General features: G+C 55.2%; 1 protein-coding gene across 1 annotated transcript in view; it reads left to right on the top strand.

Moving 5' to 3' along the window:
- The window catches only part of ALX4 (ALX homeobox 4), a 50,097-nt gene that overhangs the window by 25,537 nt on the left and 10,590 nt on the right, over nt 1-13,970 (top strand). The window contains 1 exon segment of the mRNA XM_055142317.1: nt 8,801-9,111. Within this exon segment, the coding sequence (XP_054998292.1) occupies nt 8,801-9,111 (311 nt within the window).

The raw sequence follows: 13,970 nt of genomic DNA, 5'->3' as shown, positions 1-13,970 counted from the left end.
CAACGGCTGACGCAGTTCCTGACTTTTTCCTGGTGCCGTGTAGAAGGACAGGGTTTGGGGCCCTGGAAAGGCCCAAACTTTCATGAATATTTGTACTTTAGTGTATGGTTTCTGCCTCCCCAAGTCACCCTCCCTTCCTCCCTTACCCTCCTTCTTTCCGTCCCTCCCTCCTTCCCTCCGTCCCTCCCTCCCCCTTCCCTTCCTCTTTCTCTCTCTCCCTTCCTCCGTCTTTCCCTCCCTTCCTTCCTTCCTTCTTTCCTTCCTTCCTTCCTTCTTTCCTTCCTTCCTTCCTTCCTTCCTTCCCTCCTTCCTTCCTTCCTTCCTTCCTTCTTTCCTTCCTTCCTTCCTTCCTTCCCTCCTTCCTTCCTTCCCTCCTTCCTTCCTTCCCTCCTTCCTTCCTTCCTTCCTTCCTTCCTTCCTTCCTTCCTTCCTTCCTTCCTTCCTTCTTCCCTCCCTCTCACCTCCCTCCCTTCCTCCCACCTCCCTTCCTTCCACCTCCCTCCCTCCCTCCATCCCTTCCTTCCTATTCTTTCATCTGTAGGTGGGGGGAGAGATTGGGCCACACCCCTTGGTGCTTCCAGACTTTGTGGGGCATCAGACCAGGGCTCTGCCCTCAGCCCTGTCCGTGCCTCCCACCCAAGCCTTGTTTCATTTCTTCATCTAAGTGGCCGCCGTCCCCGTGCCATGAGTGTCTGATTCCAGCCTGCCTGTCCCTGTGCTGGGGAGGGTGGGGTGTCGCCGCTGGGGTGGGGCTCCCCACCGCCGACTCCCTCCTTCCAGTGGCTTCTCAGGGATCTTTTGTCCCCATCCATCAGTTGTCCCCGAAGGTTCTGGGGGTTGTCAGTTTCTTTGTTTCCTTTGCAAAACCACCTCCTGGGCCTTGCGTGTCCACAGGCAGTACAACTTTGGGGGACGGGAATTTCCTATCCCACTCCTCAGCTCTTTCTTAAAAAGCAACTTTTTTGGGGGGCCAGAGCAATAGTACAGCAGGTGGGGTGTCTGCCCTGCCTGCAGCCGACCCGTGTCAAAGCCTCAGCCCTTCCTAGGACCCCCCAAGCACCACCAGGGGTGACCCCTGAGCTGCAGAGCCAGGAGTAGGCCCTGGGCACAGCTGAGTGTGGCCCCCACCCAACACAAGCATCCCTCTGCCTCCACTCACCACTTTCCTGTACTGCGCCGGACCTGCCTGTGATCCCTGTTCCACCGAATCTTCCATTGCCTCAGCCTGGAGGGGGCTCCAAACCAGCTCTGGGGCTTGGTGTGGTGTCTGTGGCGGGGCAGAGGGGCTGGCCTGAGCCCTGAGAGCAGGGGTGGCAAGTGGCTCAGGGCGCGCCCAGATGGGCCCCCGTGGCTTTGCTGGGCTCCAGCCCCTGTCACTACTGGCCCCAGGGGTTATTTATGGGACCTGGAGAGATGTGTGTGTGTGTGTGTGTGTGTGTGTGTGTGTGTGTGTGTGTGTAAGGGGCGGAACAGATGAGGTGGGCTGAGGACGTGATCCCTCAACCTCCCCACTGTTTTGACAGCGGAGGGTTTAGCTGGTTGCTCTTTAAGTGGCATGAAAGGGCCCCGTGGCCTGTTTTGTTTAAGGAGATTACATCCGAGGGTGGGGGGGGGGAGGCCCGCTCACCCGGGAACAACCAGCGTGTCCCCTACAGAGCAGATGTTGGAGGGAACATAGATGGAATGCAAACCATGGAAGGTACAATTACTCAGCCCTCTTAGCACCCCTGGCACATGCCAGGGCCATACACGCTTATACACACACACATATACATGCACGCACATGTGCACACATATGCACACACATGCAGACACACGCATACATGTACACGTGCGCGCGCACACTACCCGTGGATGTCCGTGGCCTCGGGCTTGCTCATGCTCGCACCCGCTCACCTGCCCCGGGGATGGGTCTGGGGGTGTCTCCCACCAGCGAGGCGCACATGCTCCCACACCCATCTGCAGGCCACAGCGCATGTGGGTGGCACCCCTGTTTCTCTGCAGCCTTGCACCACATGGCTCGGGGGACCCAGCCCTGCCCGCACACAGAGGCGTCGTCCCCAGTAAGCAGCCTCCAGCACCTTCCCCCTCCCCCCCAGCTTCAAATCCCAGCTACTTAAAAAACAAATGACATTGTGGGACTTGGGTGGTGGTTTAAAGGGCCAACACATGCCTGGTGCCACAGCGGGTGACCAGCCTGGGGACCAGCCCTTGACACTGAACCAGCCACCCGTGACTAAGGTTCCAGCCGCCCCCCCTGTATTGTTCGGGAAGCCCTCCACCCCTGATTAAATCTTGTGAGTATTAAAGCACAGTTTATATTGATTTTTTTTTCAGGGAGGTGGGGGGCCACACCTGGCAGTGCTCAGGGCTTACTCCTGACTCTGCACTCAGGGATCACTCCTGGCAGAGCTCAGGGCACCATATGGGCACCAGATATTGATCCCTGGTCAGTGCAAGTTTAAAAAGACTCAGAGGGGGCCTCAAGTGATAGCACAGCGGGTAGGGCATTTGCCTTGCACGCGGCCGGCTCGGGTTCAATTCCCAGCATCCCATATGGTCCTCCCGAGCACCGCCAGGAGTAATTCCTGAGTACAGAGCTAGGAGTAATTCCTGTGCATCGCTGGGTGTGACCCAAAAAGAGAAAAAAAAGATTTAGAGAAGCTGGAGTGATAGATCCCAGGTAAGGTCGCATGCAGGCACCAACCCTGATTTGGTTTCTGGCAGCATACGGTCCTCAGAGCACTGCCAGATGCAGCCCTGGAGACCCTCGAACCCCACTGGGGAGGCCCCCATAACCCCAGGCGCTCACGGACACAAGCAGCACGGTGTCCTCAGGCCTGGTGTTAACACCGCTGGTCGGGATGGCCAAGAATCCCCAGGAGGGGGCCCCAGGCTGCTGAGTACCTGGGAGGCACCCCGCAAAGACATGAAACACGGTGAGATTATAGCTGTCTTTTGGCTTCCCCGTCAAAAGAGAGCAAAAAGGTGAGCCAGGATTAGAGTGACGCCAGGACCACAAGGAAGTAGTAGGCTGGGCAGTGAGAGAGAGCTGCCGTTTCTCTCCTGGGAAACCCGCAGTCACGGCTGCCAGCCAGTAGCCAACGCGGCTCCCCGAGAAGGGTGTGCCTCCTCCCCCGGAAGGGAGGGGCTGTGCATGGCTGCTGACTCAGAGCGTCCTCTCCAGGGCCGGAGAGATGGCTCAGTGGGCAGAGCACATACTTTGCATGGGGGAAGGCCTAGCTCTGATGCCCAGTACCGCAAGTTTTCCCCCCGAGCATCTCTGGGAGGGATTCTCCATGCACACAGGCCAGAATGACTCCCCCACCCCCGACCCCATGGGGTGGGCCCCCAAAGAAATCAAAGGCCCAAGAGCACCTCCTCCACCCTCAGCGTTGCATCTTCATCAGAAGTGGGGGTGGAGGGAGCATTTATCTGCAGCTGCTGGGGGCCATTCGTAGGTGCATGTAGACCTCACTGGGAGCCCAGTTCCTGCTCTTGTCTTTGTTTTTAGTTTTTCTTTGTTTGTTTGCTTTGTTTTTTGGGTCATACCTGGCGATGCACAGGGTTTGCTCCTGGCTCATGCACTCAGGAATTACTCCTGGTGGTGCTCGGGGGACCATCTGGGATGCTGGGAATCGAACCTGGGTCGGCCGTATGCAAGGCAAATGCCCTACCCGCTGTGCTATCGCTCCAGCCCCTCCAGGAGTAATTTTTTTTTTCTTTTTGGGTCACACCTGGCGATGCACAGGGGTTCCTCCTGGCTCATGCACTCAGGAATTACTCCTGGAAGTGCTCAGGGGACCATATGGGATGCTGGGAATTGAACCTGGGTCGGCTGTATGCAAGGCAAACACCCTACCCGCTGCGCTATCGCTCCAGCCCCTGCACTTGTCTTGGTTTCCCACTCAGAACAGTCCCCAGGGAAGCTGAAGGCTGGTGGGGCCCCGCCTGGGTCCTGCCCAGGCCACATGGTGCCTCTTTGGGAGCTGCCCCAGGGAGCTGGGGTGGGCGTGGGAGCCAGACCTGCAGGCCTGAAGCTCTGCGGCCCCTGAGAGCCGGGCACCCCCCACACCCCATCTCTAATCCCTTCTCACCCAGCAGGGCAGCACCGTGGTGGGTGCTGTGCTGGTCCCTGGCCCACACTGGACCCCCCAACTGAGTCTCCTCACAGCTTCTGCCCCTGCCCGCCCATCCCCTCTGGTCCACACACCCACACAGCATTCACACTCACACCCACCCACTCGCACACACACTCGCACCCACACACACACACTCGCACCCACACACACACACTCGTACCCACCCACGCACACATGCACCCACACACACTGACACTCAACATGTTCACGCATCCACACAGTTGCACACTCACATACACTCACACCCGCACACTCATACCCACCCACTTGCACTCAGCCACACATGCACACACCCACACCGTCGAATACCACACACAGTCGCACCCCTATACATTTGCACCCACACCCGTGCACACCCACGCAGACTCGCATCCACACCCTCGCACACCCACACGCTCGCACCCACACACTCGTGTGCTCACACACTCGTACAGACTCACACATGCACTCGCCCATGCACCCACACACACTCACATACCCACACACTCACACGCACACACCCACACAGACTCACACATCCATGCACACACTTGTTCACACACACGTGCCCATGCACCCATGCACGCTGGCGGGGCCGTCCTTCAGTGCACCTTCCCTCCGCCCGCTCCAGCCGGCAGCTGCCCGGGGAGGCGTGAGTCAGCTTCCCACCCAGCTCTCTCCTGGAAAGGGCGGTCGGTCCCTTCTCCCCGTCCACTCAGTGCTCCGCCTGTGCCCACAGCTGCAGCCCTGGTGGCGCCCGCTAGAGACCCTCCATCGCCTCTGGTCGATTCAACCTCTCCAGCCCCTGGTTGCCGGTCTGTCTGCACCTCACTGTGCGCTGAGCATGGACTGGGGAGGTGCAAAGGTGACGTCCCACGGCCCTGGGAAGTGAGATCTGTAGGAGTGGACATGCAGGGCTCGTCAGTGGGGTCCTTGCCGTTTGGGTGGACTTCCTGGAAGAGGCGGCCTATGACTGAGCTTTGGAGATGAGTTGAGGAGCAGAAACTTCAGGTGGCTGGAGGTAGGGGTGCGGGGGACAGAGGAGGTCAGCGTTGTGCTTTGGTCAAGGGCGGAGTCAGGTGTGTGTGTGTGGAGGGGCCCCTGTTTTCCATGGCTGTCTTGCTGAGAGGACATTGCAGGGGGGTACATGTCACCCTGACCTCAGGCCGCTGAGCTGATTCTCCCCAGCCCTGTGGGTCGTCTGGTTGGGGGGCAGTCTCCTGGCTCTGCCCGGGGTCCAGGGTCGTGCCCCACCCGGCCCTGGTACCCCAGCCCCTTCGGGATCAGGAGACGTGGGACCACCAGCAGGTCAGCCACAGCTGAGGAGGATGAAGGACTCGAGAGGGGGCAGCTCCTTAGTGACCTCGGCTATCTTGGGGGCCTTGAACCAGGACCCACAAAGCAGGCCTCCAGGGTGGACGTCACGGCCAGCAGCATCCTGGACATTGTTCCTCAGGGCCTCGAGCTTCACGGTGAGGCTGTGTCGTGAGAGGAGGTTGAAATAGGTGCCCCCTTTCATTGTGGCCGGGGTGTCGTGTCCGGTGGTGCTGGGCAGCCACTCCTGCGGTGCTGGGGGGCCCATGTGGAGCCCGGACCAAGCCCGGGTCCCCGTGCGCAGAGCCTGCACTCTAGCTGCCTGCCCGCACCCCCAAGTGAGGGGTCTTCGGACCAGTTGGCGGGTGCCAGGGGCTGGGGGTCTTTCCACACCAGAACCTCAGTGAATGCCAAGGTTCACTGTCGAAGGATGCTCTTCCCTCTTCACGAGCTGCCAGAATTCTTTTCCTTCCATGGTTTGGGTCACACCCAGCGGTGCTCAGAAGTGACTCCTGACTCTGCCCTCAGGACTCAGTCTTGGCGGTGTTGCGGGGATCTTACAAGGATGCCGGGGATGGACCCCGGGTTGGCTGCCTGCAGGGCATGCAAGGCCTTCCTACTGCTCCGGCCCCAGAAGCATCCAGAATTCTCCCGGGCAGCTCTGACCTGTCCGTGAGCTGACAGATGCAGGGACAGACACAGCCTATGTGTCTCCCAGCCCTCCCCCAACCAGGCGTGTGGGATGGAGTGGGGGGGGGGTCTGACTGGGGTGGGGAGGGGTCCCCCTCCCCAGGCAGAGCACTGGCCCTGAGCCTGCTTGCCCCCACTCGGTCAGGCAGCAGAGGAGGTGGGGGGTGTGCGCAGGGCCTGGGCAGACCTCATAGAGGCCCCAGGATGGCAAAGCAGCATTCATTGAGAACGTGAGCCCCCTGCATTCTGTCTCCCCTCACCCCTGTCTGGGGGGGGTGCCCCCACCCAAGCCTGGAGTGGTGGAGAAGGGTCAGAGCCCATTCCCTGCTTTCCCTGGCCTCATGCCCCCACCCACTGGCCCCTCCCTGAAGGAGGTTGGGCTTTGCCCAGGCATCGGGGGATCTATGATGTGACCCCCACCACCACTCCCCACCCCCCGCCCCTGCTTCTGGCCTCTGTTGCTGGCAGGTTAGACCTGGGTCCCGGACGGAGACCAGAAGATACGGTAAAGGTCCCAGGGTCATGGATGGGGCCCCTGGCGTCCAGCAGGGCAGGAGGGACAGGGCTGCCCCCCACTCTGGCCTCCAGGAAGTTGCATAACAGATGTTTATTTGTGGAAAGGCTGGGTGGGATTCCTTCAAAAACAAAACAAAAAGAAAACCCCAGCCCCGAGCCTAGCGCTGGTTTGTCTGCCAGGAAGATAAATATCTTCGCTGAAAGCCAGCGATGGTGGCGTGAATGGGGTCCCCAAGGCTGGGGTGGCTCGTGGGGAAGGGATCCCACCCCACCCGCCATGATGCTTGGGAACGGCCCTCGGAAGTCGTACCCAGGCCCCCGACACTCCCCTGCACCCCCCTCCTCTGCGGTGACTCGGAGAGGGGAAAACCAGCATGTCTCCAGACTTCTGTCTCCTCGTCGAGCCGGGGGTGCACAGGGGCGCTGGGGAGAGGGCGAGGCGGAGGGGTGGGCTCGGAGGGCTGCTCCTGGCCCTTCCTGCAGTGCTCAGAGGACGACCTGGAGGGTCTGGGTGGGGGCAGATGCCCCCTCGCTCCTTCCCTGAGTCCTAGACGAGGGAATGGGGGTGGGGCACCCGCACCCCAGACTCTGCCCCCCCACCCCCCACCCCGCTCCCGGGGGCTCTCCCGGGCTCAGAATTCTCTGTCGCCTACAAGCCCCGACCAGGGCCAGGAGTCGCCGCCTCTTCTGCGTGTCTGACCTGTCAGCCTCTTGAATTCCAAGTTTCTATTTTTGGGGGCTGGTGGAGGCATGTTCCTAGCAGTGCTTCTGGGGCTGCCAGGGCTCAGGGGCCCGGCAGGGCTTGGCATGTGACCCAGGCATGTGCTCTGCCACACAGGCCACATTCCCTGCCTGCAGCCATCTTGAAGATGACCCTTAGGGAAAGGTCTCTTCACACACACACACACACCCATTTCACAGAGGGGAAAATGGAAGCACAAAGCATCCAACTGGAGTGTTGCACCAGAGCCAGCCCTGCCTCCGCCCTGAGGCCAGTGTGCACCCGGGGTGCCGATGAGCTGTGAGGTCTTCAAACTTCCCTGGCCTCCTCCTCCTGCAAGCCTTTCCAGACAGAAGCTTCTGGAAGCTTCTAGAAACCCCACTGTTAGACACCAAGAGCCAGCGTGCAAATTTCTCAGGACCAGAGTGTAGCATCCTGGGGTGGAGGCAATGTGCAGAGATCTTCCTCACGGTGGTTTCGCCCTACGAGGCTGCAGAGGTCACTGTAGCAGGGGATGGGGATGGGACCCCACACACACATACTGGATCCTTGGGGCGTCTCCATCGCTGCAGCCGAACCCCAGACAGGACTAGGCCTCACGTCCCTTGGAGCGAGATAGGGCTCTGTGCCGAGAGCACGGGACTCTGGGCTTGGAGGCCCAAAGGGAAAGGTCTGGCCCGAGGAGGTCATTTGAGAAGCGCTCTAAGGTCACAGGGGTCAGGCTGGATGATCCTGAGTCACCCTACATGGGGGCTGAGGGACCACGTTTCCAGAGGGTAGCAGAGAGGCTCAGAGAGGGAAAGGGGTTTGCCGGTGGTCACAAGCATTGACTAGCCAAGGTTAGAACCTCTCTCTCTTTCTCTCTTTCTCTTTCACTCTCTCCCCTTCCTCCCTCTGTTCCTCTTTTTCTTGTTCTCTCTCTCCCCATCCCTCCCTCCCTCAATCTCTCTCCTCTCTTCTCTTTCTTTTTCTCTCTCCCTCCCTCTCTCTCCCTCTTTTTCTTGTTCTCTCTCTCCCCATCCCTCCCTCCCTCCATATCTCTCTCTCTTCTCTTCTCTCTTCTCTCTCTCCCTCTTCTCTCTCTCTCTCTCTCTCTCTCTCTCTCTCTCTCTCTCACTTCCCCTCTTTCTCCCCCTCTCCTTTTCCTTTGGTTATTAAGTCACACCCAAAGGTATTCTGGGGCAATTCCTGTTTCTGTGCTCAGGAATACACAGCCATATCTGGGCCACTCTATGTGGTGTAGGGGATCAAGCCAGAGCCATTTGGGAGCACGACTGCTGGACCCGCGTACCACCTCTGCAGCCTGAGATCCGGAATCTCTTGACCTCAGATCCTGTGCGCCTCTGGGAAGGGCGGGGGTCCTGGGGGACGGGGCATGGCCCGGACCTCTTCTCAGACCAGGTTCAGTCACTGGCTTCCGTCCTTTTTCCCCCCTCAGCCAAAGAGAGCTCCCTGGGGGAGCCTGAGCTCCCGCCGGCCTCGGACACCGTGGGGATGGAGAGCAGCTACCTCGGGGTGAAGGAGGCGGGCGTGAAGGGGCCCCAGGACCGGGCCAGCACCGAGCTGCCCAGCCCGCTGGAGAAGGCCGACTCGGAGAGCAACAAGGGCAAAAAGCGACGGAACCGCACGACCTTCACCAGCTACCAGCTGGAGGAGCTGGAGAAAGTCTTCCAGAAGACCCACTACCCCGACGTGTACGCCCGGGAGCAGCTGGCCATGAGGACGGACCTCACCGAGGCCCGCGTGCAGGTCAGCAGGGCGTGGTGGGCGGGGCGTGCTCGGCCTGGACCCCCTAATCCCCGCCGGGCTTGGGGAGGGGGTATCTTTCTTCTCCACTGTCCCGAGAGAGCCTGAGAGACTCAGTGGGCTCCCACACCCTGCTCCCTCCACGAGCCTGCATTTCCCTACTTTGCTCTCAAGCTTCTATTCTTGGGGGGTTGGGGGTGGGGGAGGCAGGCATCCCCAATGGGGGGCCCCAAAACTATATGCTTTGGCTCTGCTTGCCTTTCGTGAGGAGGGAGGGTAGCCAGGCTCCGTGCTAGAAGACCCATCTTTCTTTTTTTCTTAATTTATTTTAATTTTATTGAATCACTGTGGGATAGTTACAAGCTTTCATGTTTGGGTTACAATCTCACAATGATCAAACACCCATCCCTCTACCAGTGCACATTCCCCACCACCAATATCCCCAGTATAACCCCCCTTTCCCACCCTCCTCCTGCCTCCATGGCAGACAATATTCCCCGTACTCTCTACTTTTGGGCATTATGGCTTGCAACACAGACACTGAGAGGCCATTATGTTTAAGACCCATCTTTCTTTGTGTGTTTGTGGGGCGATATCCAGCACCGTGCAGAGGGCTGGCTCCTGGCAGTGCTCAGGTGGTACCAGGGATCAAACCCGGGGGCTCCTGCATGCAGACCACGTCCTCCAGCCCACTGACTTATTCCTCCAGCCCTCGATGGCCCACATTTCAGAAAGGAGACAGAATCGGCTACAAAGACATGCCCAACTTTTTTTTTAATGCTTGCAAATAATCCTTTGTCATTTTAAAATTGATTCAATGTTGGCTTACAAAAGAGTAAAGACATGTTCTAGGGGACCAGTGTCATCACACTCTGCCACCTTGAAAGTACCAGTATCCCTCCCGCCTTCCCCATAGAACTTTCCTTGTTCACTCTCTCTATCCCTGGGGAGCCTCCATCTTTTACAGAAGACTCTAAGGGTTTGTCTGTTCTCTTGCTTTGTTTCTTTATAAGTCACCTATGAGTGAGATCACCTGCTTTTAGTATTTCTCAGTCTGACTTATTAATCTTAATTAATTGTCCGTCTGACTTATTAATCTTAATACCTCCAGTCCCACCAGGTTGTGTCAGGAGACAAGACTTAGTCTCTGGAGCTATGCACAGTGTTTTAGCAGGCAGAAGCAGAACCATCCGGGTTCTTTTCTCCTTTAGATGGTTCGGTCCTAACTCAGACTTCTTAAGTTCCTCCAGGGCCAAACCACCCACCCAACCACCAAAACACCGAACCCAACACGACACAGCTTCACTCACCCCTAAAAAACGGAAGCTGACACAACCCAAATCAAAACAATGCAGCCTAGTGCAATACAGCACGGCATCACACAACCTGACGCAACTCAACCCAGTATAACACAACCCAACACAAGCACAACAAAACTTGGCAAAGTCAGACCCACACAACACAATATTGTGTGGGTCTGCTGTATTCTTTTGTAGTCTGTTGTATGCTGTAACACAACAGAATTCTGTTGTATTTTGTTCAATACAACAGAACCTAACACAACTCAACTCATCCAACACAACACAGTTCAAGACAGTTCAACCCAACATAACTCAACACAATCTGACACAATTCAAACCAACACGACTCAGCCAGTACAGTAGAACCAAATTCAACTCAAACCAAAACAGTTCAACACAACAGAACGCAACAAACATAGCTCAGCCCACTCATCACAATCCAGACCAATGTAAAAGAGCCCAATATCATGCAACACAACTCAGACCTGATACAACTCAACTTAATGCAATATAGTAGAACCCAACAGAGACCAACTCAAAACAACAAAACCCCACACAGTTCAGGGCAGCTCAGTCTAGATAACACAATCAGACCAACTCACCTTTACTGCATGGTCCTGTTTTTCTTTCTTGCAGGACTGGCCAAGTTATTTGATTTCTTTGACCCTACTAGAAAGTGATTTCTTTGAAAATCAGTATTGCCTGATTGTTCGTCACTATACTACCAGTTAGACCCATTAGACCAAAGATTAACATTTGTAGAATGAAAGCCCCGCTTTGTCTGGAGAAGCTTGTCCCTTCTCTTTGTGTGAAAATTTTAAAGTTAGTTTATTTTATTTATTTATTTATTTATTTTTCTTTTTGGGTCACACCAGGCAATGTGCAGGGGTTACTCCTGGCTCATGCACTCAGGAATTACTCCTGGCAGTGCTCAGGAGACTATATGGGATGCTGAGAATTGAACCCAGGTTGGCCGCGTGCAAGGCAAACGCCCTACCTGCTGTGCTATCACTCCAGCCCCCTAAAATTAGTTAATTTTTATAAAATTGTTCATGATGACTTATAACGGTCAATATTCCAACTCCAATCCAACCACCATTGTACCTTCCCACCACCATTATTTCCGGTGTCCTCAGCCATCCCTCAAGTCTGTCCTTAGAGCAGGCCCGGAATAATTTATTTTATATTGCTTATTATAAATAATTTGCTAAAAATGATTTTAAAAACTGGTCCCTTAGAAGAATGTGTGAATATTGTTGTGCCTCACTATGTTCCTTGTGAGAAATTACACGCAGCCAAGAACTGGAAAAGAATCAAAGGCCTCTAAGCGTACAAATCCCAGGTGACAAAATATATGCACTCAGGTTCAGGCTCCAGCATCCTCGACACGATCAGCCTCAGCCTCCCCTTCCACCCCCAAGCTTGTTTGAACCAGTGAATATGGTGTTGGTGTCACCTGGTCGTCCCCATCCCCACCCCCCACCCCCAGAAAAAATCAATAGCTGGAGAACAAAGAGAAACTTTTTGTTTTTAATTTGTTTTCATATGTGTTGGGTTGGGCTGATGTGGTGACCACAGTATTCGCGTGGATAGTGTCGATGGGCAGAACAGGTGTGTCTTTATCACTGACACAGTGCCCAGACCTTCTCCTGCTGTCCCTGTGTCCCCTCAAGTCTGCCTTCACTGCCCTCCCGGCCCCTTGCCATCCTGCCTGGTAACCTCAGCTCTGCCACCAGCGGTGTCTTCGCAGAATCCTGTTGTGCCTTTGTTTTGTCTCTCTCTGTGGCACGCATGAGCACGGTCATCTGGCATCCGTTCGTCTCCCACTGACTTATTTATCTTAGCACGATGCCCTCCCGTTCCATCCAAGTTGTCCTTACGACTGTTTAGTATCCCAGGGTGTATACATGCCACAAAGTTAAGAGGAAGTTTTATTTATTTGACTTGGGGAGGAGGGCTTGGGAGAGGTCACATCTAACAGAACTTGGTGTTCTAACAGTACCCCGCCCCCGTTCTGTGCCCAGGGATGACTCCCGGTGGTGCTCAGGGACTATCATGATGCTGGGGATCAAAACCAGACTTGGCCACATACGCGCCCAGTGCCTTAACCCCTCTACTGTCTCCTGGCCCCCAAAGAGAAATGTTTTTTTTTTTAATTTATTTATTTTTAATTAGAGAATCACCGTGAGGGTACAGTTACAGATTTATACACTTTTGTGCTTATACTTCCCTCATACAAAGTTTGGGAACCCATCCCTTCACCAGTGCCCATTCTCCACCACCCGTAAACCCAGTGTCCCTCCCACCCTCCCCAATCCCATCTCCCCCCCACCCCACCCTGCCACTGTGGCAAGGCATTCCCTTCTGTTTTCTCTCTCTAATTAGCTGTTGTGGTTTGCAATAAAGGTGTTGAGTGGCCGCTGTGCTCAGTCTCTAGCCCTCATTCAGCCCGCAACTCCCTTCCCCCACATGGCCTTCGACTACAATGTAGTTGGTGATCGCTTCTCTGAGTTGACCTTTCCCCGGAACGTGAGGCCAGCCTCGAAGCCATGGAGTCAACCTCCTGGTACTTATTTCTACAGTTCTTGGGTGTTAGTCTCCCACTCTGTTATTCTATATACTATAGATGAGTGCAATCTTTCTATGTCTGTCTCTCTCTTTCTGACTCATTTCACTCAGCATGAAACTTTTCATGCCCATCCACTTAACTACAAAATTCTTGACCTCCTTTTTTCTAACAGCTGCATAGTATTCCATTGTATAGATGTACCAAAGTTTCCTCAACCAGTCATCCGTTCTGGGGCATTCGGGTTTTTTCCAGATTCTGGCTATTGTAAACAGTGCTGCGATGAACATACATGTGCAGATGTTGTTTCGATTGTACTTTTTTGCCTCTCTGGGATATATTCCCAGCAGTGGTATTGCTGGGTCAAATGGGAATTCAATATCTAATTTTTTGAGAGTCGTCCAAATTGTCTTCCAGAAGGGCTGAACCAGTCGGCATTCCCACCAGCAGTGAAGAAGGGTCCCTTTCTCCCCACATCCTCTCCAACAGCGGTTGCTTTTGTTCTTTTGGATGTGTGCTAGTCTCTGTGGTGTGAGGTGGTATCTCATGGTTGTTTTGATCTGCATCTCTCTGATGATTAGTGATGCAGAGCACTTTTTCATGTGCCTTTTGGCCATTCGTATTTCTTCCTTGGTAAAGTTTCTGTTCATTTCTTCGCCCCATTTTTTGATGGGGTTGGATTTTTCTTCTTGTAGAGCTCAACCAGTGCTTTATATACCATTGATATCAACCCCTTATCTGATGGGTATTGTGTAAATATCCTTTCCCATTCTGTGGATAGTCTTTGTATTCTGGTCACTGTATCTCCCCAAAGAGAAATGTTTTAAAATTTTATTTTGTGTGTTTTTGTAAAGTAAAATAGTTGGTTTTTTTTTTTTGGAAGGGGGCGGGGGTCCCACCTGGTAATACACAGGGGCTACTCCTGGCTCTGCACTCAGGAATTACTCCTGGCGGTGCTCGGGGGGCCCTATGGGATGCTGGGGTTCGAACCCAGG

The sequence above is a fragment of the Sorex araneus genome, chromosome 6 (genome assembly GCF_027595985.1).
Source record: "Sorex araneus isolate mSorAra2 chromosome 6, mSorAra2.pri, whole genome shotgun sequence".
In the NCBI taxonomy this organism is placed as follows: Eukaryota; Metazoa; Chordata; class Mammalia; order Eulipotyphla; family Soricidae; genus Sorex; species Sorex araneus.
Note: the sequence above shows the minus strand (reverse complement) of the source record. Positions and strands in the feature narration are given on the sequence as shown.